The sequence below is a fragment of the Rutilus rutilus genome, assembly GCF_951802725.1.
Source record: "Rutilus rutilus genome assembly, chromosome: 5".
Classification (NCBI taxonomy): Eukaryota; Metazoa; Chordata; class Actinopteri; order Cypriniformes; family Leuciscidae; genus Rutilus; species Rutilus rutilus.
Genome location: NC_140213.1, coordinates 50,251,382 through 50,258,881, shown reverse-complemented (window position 1 = coordinate 50,258,881; position 7,500 = coordinate 50,251,382). Strand labels below are relative to the sequence as shown.

Here is a 7,500-nt window from a genome sequence, read left to right as displayed (position 1 = left end):
TGTTCTCCTGGTTCTGGTTCTGGGTTCTGGTTTTGCTTCTGCTTCTGCTTCTGGTTCTGGACTGAAACTCTCACACATGCAGCACTTCAGATCCGGGAAAGTAAGAAAGGCGCTGCGGGGACGCGCTTTTATAGTGCGCGCGGCAGGTGGCAAGGGTCGCGAGAGAGATTCGTGACATGTGAGAGAGTGACATTTGTGTGTGTGTGTGTGTGAGAGAGAGAGAGAGAGAGAGAGCCTTACACCAGCACATTCTTATCGGGGCTCACACGCTCGATCCTCCACAGCCACGAGTGTGTCTTCGCTACTGTAATTACTGTAGTCATCATCACACGGCCGTATCATCATAATAATCATAGTAATAATCTTTACTTCTTCTTTTATATAGCGCCTACTCAAGATATCAAACTAAAAAATAACAAAAGACACGAATGGGAATAGCCTACATAATTTAAACGCATTCATAACCTAATTTAGCCTATAGTGCAATAACATAAAACAGAATACACAAATAAAAGAGTCAAGATTAGATTTAAACACTTAAAGGGATGCAGAACAAACTGAGAGAAAGATTTGAGGAATAAAGGATCAAAAGCCCTGACAGATACTCTGATTCCCAGATCGAAGTGATCACGTGCTCGGGATTCTGGAAGCGGGATTTTGCACGTATTTATTGTATTTGTTTGGGAGGATTCAGCAAAGAGTCAATGTGACTAAACAAACACTATACAGAGAGATAAGGTTAGCAGGGAGTAATCTCGCAAAATTTCTGAGGTGAAAAAAAAAAAGTTTTCATAATATTCTGAACATGACACATGATGTTAAGCTCGTATCATATGTACTTTCAAAAAAATTCTAAGTTCTCTTCCACAGCTTTCCGAATCTGCCACCTGTCAATCACAGATAGTCCCCGCCCACAACTCACGCCATTGGTCCACGCGTCTAACACAAAACAAACAGCCTTTTTACTTTTCAGTAAATTAACTGTCTACTTTAGCTTTAAGTTGGGACATGCTATTGGCTTTCACATACTGTTTTACTAATAAAAACGAATAAAATTCGACTGTCAGGAAAGCTGACGTGGAGAGAACACATGTTGACATCGAGGTATAAGAGAAAAACAAGATAGAGAGGAGGCAACAGATCAATGGAAATCCATGGACTTTCCATAACATTTACGGCACAAAAGGAGGAAAAACTAGAGCATGGATCCGCATTGAAAATCATGAGAGCAATGAGACACGAAGTAATAACAGCATCTATAATCTGCCATATATGCAGGACACAGAAATGAACAAATGCATTCAGCCGAGATCAGAAGTCCCTGGCCGTTTGGGTCGAGATGCTGGACATGTCTTCAGGACATGGCAGAACTTATAAGTATCTTTGACCAATTCAGAGGCTGAATTCAGTTCAATTCAATTCACATTTATTTGTACAGCGCTTTTCAAAATACACATCGTTTCAGAAAATGCAAGAGTCCACATTACAGTTTAGAGGGATCTGTTATCAGAGGTGTCTATGTGTTTCAGAAATGCACATACAAAATCACAGTTAGCTAAAAATGTATTCATTTAAACAATGTAATAATTTAAGGCAGAAACAATGAGCTCACTGAAGGATCTGTCTGAAAACAAGACAGGGTTCACAACCTGTGTAAAGGTCCACCTTTTGCTGGATGGATTGGGAAAGCTTCGTCTCAAGCGTTCCTCGAAGGATCCGGCCTCTGAACCGTAAAGCCAAACTCGAGTCGAGGAATCCTCCATTGGTAACTTTCAAACATATCAGACCATTGAATGGATATCTTAACATAAGAACACACAGAACACCTTGGCCTGAACTGACATTTCTGAAAACTATCCTGACAAACCATTCAAGCTTTCAGTTCAGATCTACTTCATGCCTGTGTGTTTCAGCAGAGTTCAGCAATACAGAAGTACAGTATTCACACGACTGAAGGGCAACACTCCACACTCCACTGATCTACTGGGCATTTTACTGAAATATTGGACTTTGCCAATTCGACTAGTATTATTTGCATAATCCAGCAGGAAAACAGCAGGTTTCCCTCTGACATGAGCGACGGGAATGTGTCCTGAAGTGTTCGGGACGTGTGCCTGTCACTCGCTGTACTGTTAAACGTGTCTGAAAACTCGAGAGATCGAGGTCAGCTATTTTCCAGAAGAGCTTTATATAAATAAAACGGTGCAGAACGTTATCAGTATTGCTCCTTCTTTCTGCTATCACTGTGACCTTGAGAAGTTCACAATCCAGCTTCAAACGCACAGTTCTCATTACTGCAGTGCATGCTGGGAATCAGGACTCTGTGAATACATCTGAGCGAGATGTCACAATTATTTGCTGAATGAGTGTCAGCCGGTGTTTTGCTCGTTGAGGTCGTTGAGTTTGATTTATCAGCTGGAGTAAAACCGCTGCTATCAGGAGCGGCTCGAGGAACTGATAGCGACGCTGGTCTCCACACGTTCAGAAAGATCTGGGAATTATGCAACCGCCGGTCTGGCCCTGATCCAGGACTCCGGGTCTGCCCCGGGAGGGAAACAGCGCCCTCTGGTGCTCCTCGCTCATTTATGACTGAAACATTTTACATTTGTTTTGTTTTTTTGGTGACATTTTTTCTTCTTAGGAATCGTACGAAACTTGGTAAAGGTATCGGCACTTGCTGTGTGAACACACACACACACACACACACAAAATAATGGGCGTGATTAGAACAGGTTAAAAGGTCCTGAAACAAACAGTCACACTTGTGCCACATTGGAAATGAATGAGAGACGGGTCTCTAGTGGAAGCGTTTGGTACTGCAGACGAACACACTCTCACTGAAAGATCATTATTTGAGATATCAGGCACAACTTGTTTAGATGGCTTTTATTGTCTCACAGTTTTAGAGTAAAACGTGTTTTTGAAAATATATATTTCATATAAAAATTTAAAATAGTATTTTTGCATATTTTTCATAACAATAAACGTAAAATTCTGTAACTTTTTTTAAGTTTCACTGTTTTTCCACAATAATCTGCCAAGTGTCGTCTTTGAAAAGAGATCAAACTTAAGTCTCTAAAGCATTCAAGATTTACCACAGTTTAAGATGGTAAGACTCAAAAAGTGAATAAATGAATTATAACAGCGTAAATATAATTTAGTACCATAAAATCCCCTAAAAAATGCAAAATATTAAATGAAAAACATCATCAAACTAAAATATAGTACATTCATTTCATTGAAATAATTGTAAACAAGTAATAAAAACTCAGTGAGTGTTTTAGCGCAATTTTCTCACGTCATGGGATCACAACACTAAGAGATAGTAAATGAAAGAGAAAATAAGTTGCTCGAGAATATAACTTTCTCTTGAAATTCAAATGAACTTTCTGAAATCAAATCAGCAATGGATAATAAAAAAGGCACAATCACTTGACTAGTTGAACATCATTTTTTAGCGCAATTTTCCACCGGACAAAATTGCGATTGTTAACTCATGATTTCTGTTCTGTCTGTGCGCACCAATCTTGCACTTCTATCTACTCCCATACAGAGAAAATCGAGGATATTGAGTGAACACAAGATGTAAAAAATAATGAGCTAATAAAAAAAATGATGTTCAACTAGTCAAGTGATTGTGCCTTTTTTATTATCCATTGCTGATTTGATTTCAGAAAGTTCATTTGAATTTCAAGAGAAAGTTATATTCTCGAGCAACTTATTTTCTCTTTCATTTACTATCTCTTAGTGTTGTGATCCCATGACGTGAGAAAATTGCGCTAAAACACTCACTGAGTTTTTATTACTTGTTTTATTAGCTCATTATTTTTGACATCTTGTGTTCACTCAATATCCTCGATTTTCTCTGTATCAGCTTCCTTTTCTGCTTTGTCCTCTTCAGATTCTTCCTTCTTTTCTGCTTGACTATTGGCTTGTGACTTTGTAAACTCTTCTTCTGCTTTCGAGATATTTGCCAAAACATCCTCTGAAAGCCACGAGTCATCGTAGAAATCAGATAAGCCTGATGAGGAAGCCGTTGGTGTGGATGTCGCCATCTTTTGTCGCTTTGCTGAACGTTCTTCCATTTATTTTGCAACAACCTCTTGTCGTTTTCTTATATATTCTTGCTCCTTCTCCAAATCTTGACCGATACCTTCATTGATTTCTTGCCGTAATTCAGTGGAATTAATTGTGCTCATGACTCTTGTGAATACCTTCCTTACGTATTTCTGTGGAACAATAGTTTTATAGGTGAAAAGGCAACATTTTTCTTATTTCCCTTCATATAAAGTTTTAATTAATTTTTGAAGCATAAAGGAAATATTTTTGATCAATTCTTTTTTTCTAATATTATTGTAAATTTTAGAAGCTATCGATTGCAATTTGTTTCAACTCGATAGCTATTATGGTTGCCGAGAAATTTGCAAAAAACTGAATTTTTTCTGGAATTTCCAGGAAATCCAAAATCTTTTCCTGGATTTTTTTTGTGCATTCCCGAGATTAGACCTTCCTTAACATAATGCCGAAGTCTCTAGGTGGTCTGGTTGAGGAGTAGATAGAAGTGCAAGATTGGTGCGCACAGACAGAACAGAAATCATGAGTTAACAATCGCAATTTTGTCCGAAAATTGCGCTAAAAATCGGTCATCAGAGGGTTAAGGGTGTGTTCACTGTTCACACAGTTGGACTGGTTTGTTAGGATTTAGTCCTGGTCCACTTAGCGTTCACACTGGCATTTTAACACCGAACCTAAAGCCATAAGAATATGTTCACAATCTGGGTCTCGGTCCACTTGTTCGGTTCAGATCAGTGTTCACACTTCTCCACATGAACTGCTCTAACAGAGCAGGATTTGTTTTAATCCAACCAAACAAGTGTGAACACTATCATGCACACTAAAGCTCTGACTTCAGATCAGATGTTTTACTTTAACGGATCCAGACATTTTGCTGTGGTTTGAGTAGGTGTATTCAGAAATTATGAAATAATTTAGTAAAATGATGATGGCTGCAAATGAATTAAGGATCACAAAAAGAATCTAAGCTGGAAGCAGAGCTGTACTGCAGAAACTGAATTTCTGAAGTTTGAAAAAAAGTTATTTTTCCTAAGTGAAACTTCTGTAATACAGAACACTTATCCTCGTCTTCAAAGGCTCTGAGCTGAAACTTTAAACCGTGTTGATAATCTCATGTCGCTCCGCCTTCAGCAGAATCTACTTCATTCTTCAGATCGGATTGTGTTTGAGAAACTCTCGCATTCTCACATCAAAGATGTTCCTTGTTTCTGTGCTCTTGTGCGGACTGATCCTCTGTCCTCTGCTCCTCAGGCTGCTTTTCCCGTATTTTTGGTCAGACTTTGTTTATCACACAGAACTGGTGCGGATTTTACTCAAATTCGTGTCTCGCAGAAGAAGGCGACCTTTGTTCTTCGCCTTGGACAGATTTCTAGAACAGGTCGAAGCGCGGCCGAACAAGCCGTTTATTGTTTTCGAGAACGAAAGGTACTCGTTTAGAGACGCAGACAGAGAGAGCAACAGAATAGCGAACGCGTTGCGCGGCGCGTCGGTTCTGACGCCCGGAGACACCGCGGTTCTGTTCATGATGAACGAGCCCGCCTTCATCTTCTCCTGGCTCGCGCTGGCCAAGCTCGGCTGCGCATGCGCACTCCTCAACACCAGCATCCGCGCGCGGAGTCTGATCGCGAGCTTCAGATGCTGTCCCGGGGCCAAAGTCCTGATCGCGTCAGAGGGTGAGAAACACACACACTATTATCAGAATAAAGCTGTAATCAGTATTATTTTAAAACAATAGTTCAGCCTAAATGAACAGTCTGAATTAAAATTTTAGGCTGAAGTTGTTCGATTAAGAGCAATAGAACCCAGCGAACAGGCAACAACGTTCTCTCAAAGTTATAAACAAACGTTCTTCCAGTTCGTTCAAAGTTATCTGATATTTTTGTTGTGATTGTTGTGAAGTTATTGTTGGGTTTGTTGTGAACATTGGGTTTGTTGTGATGTGATTGTAGGGTTTGTTATGTTGTTTTTGTTGTGATTGTTGGGTTTGTTGTGATTGTGTTGTGATGTTGTGTTTGTGTTGTCAGAGCTGCAGCAAGCCGTGGAGGAGGTGAGTGATGATCTGGAGGACGTGACCGTCTTCATCATGTCTTCATCAGAGCTCAGATCATCAGGCATGAAGAGTTTGAGAAGAGCAGCTCAGGAATCCTCAGACTCAGCCGTTCCTCCAGCGCTCAGAGCAAACGTGTGCTTCAGTTCCCCGGCCGTGTACATATACACATCTGGAACCACAGGTGAATCCATCACTCGAACGAACATGTACATCTGGAACCACAGGTGAATCCATCACTCGAACGAACATGTACATATACACATCTGGAACCACAGGTGAATCCATCACTCGAACGAACATGTACATATACACATCTGGAACCACAGGTGAATCCATCACTCAAACGAAGATGTACATATGCACATCTGGAACCACAGGTGAATCATCACTCGAACGAAGATGTACATATACACATCTGGAACCACAGGTGAATCCATCACTCGAACGAACATGTACATATGCACATCTGGAACCACAGGTGAATCATCACTCGAACGAAGATGTACATATGCACATCTGGAACCACAGGTGAATCATCACTCGAACGAAGATGTACATATACACATCTGGAACCACAGGTGAATCCATCACTCGAATGAAGATGTACATATACACATCTGGAACCACAGGTGAATCCATCACTCGAACGAACATGTACATATACACATCTGGAACCACAGGTGAATCATCACTCGAACGAAGATGTACATATACACATCTGGAACCACAGGTGAATCCATCACTCGAACAAACATGTACATATACACATCTGGAACCACAGGTGAATCCATCACTCGAACGAACATGTACATATACACATCTGGAACCACAGGTGAATCCATCACTCGAACGAACATGTACATATACACATCTGGAACCACAGGTGAATCATCACTCGAACGAACATGTACATATACACATCTGGAACCACAGGTGAATCCATCACTCGAACGAACATGTACATATACACATCTGGAACCACAGGTGAATCCATCACTCGAACGAACATGTACATATACACATCTGGAACCACAGGTGAATCCATCACTCGAACGAACATGTACATATACACATCTGGAACCACAGGTGAATCCATCACTCGAACGAACATGTACATATACACATCTGGAACCACAGGTGAATCCATCACTCGAACGAACATGTACATATACACATCTGGAACCACAGGTGAATCCATCACTCGAACGAACATGTACATATACACATCTGGAACCACAGGTGAATCCATCACTCGAACGAAGATGTACATATACACATCTGGAACCACAGGTGAATCATCACTCGAACGAACATGTACATATACACATCTGGAACCACAGGTGAATCCATCACTCGAACGAAGATGTACATATACA

General features: G+C 40.5%; 2 protein-coding genes across 2 annotated transcripts in view; one reads left to right on the top strand and one right to left on the bottom strand.

The window, feature by feature from the left end:
* Positions 1 to 115, bottom strand: part of gatm (glycine amidinotransferase (L-arginine:glycine amidinotransferase)) — an 11,382-nt gene extending 11,267 nt beyond the window's left edge. Inside the window, exon 1 of the mRNA XM_084408773.1 lies at positions 1 to 115. This exon is cut by the window's left edge and continues 68 nt beyond it. Coding sequence (XP_084264899.1) covers position 1 — 1 coding nt within the window. The 5' untranslated portion in view covers positions 2 to 115.
* Positions 116 to 5,141: 5,026 nt separating this feature from the next.
* LOC311290689 (long-chain fatty acid transport protein 2) overlaps positions 5,142 to 7,500 on the top strand; it is a 26,230-nt gene continuing 23,871 nt past the window's right edge. Inside the window, exons 1-2 of the mRNA XM_084409346.1 lie at positions 5,142 to 5,747; positions 6,099 to 6,305. Coding sequence (XP_084265472.1) covers positions 5,270 to 5,747; positions 6,099 to 6,305 — 685 coding nt within the window. The 5' untranslated portion in view covers positions 5,142 to 5,269. The remainder of the gene's footprint in view (positions 5,748 to 6,098; positions 6,306 to 7,500) is intronic.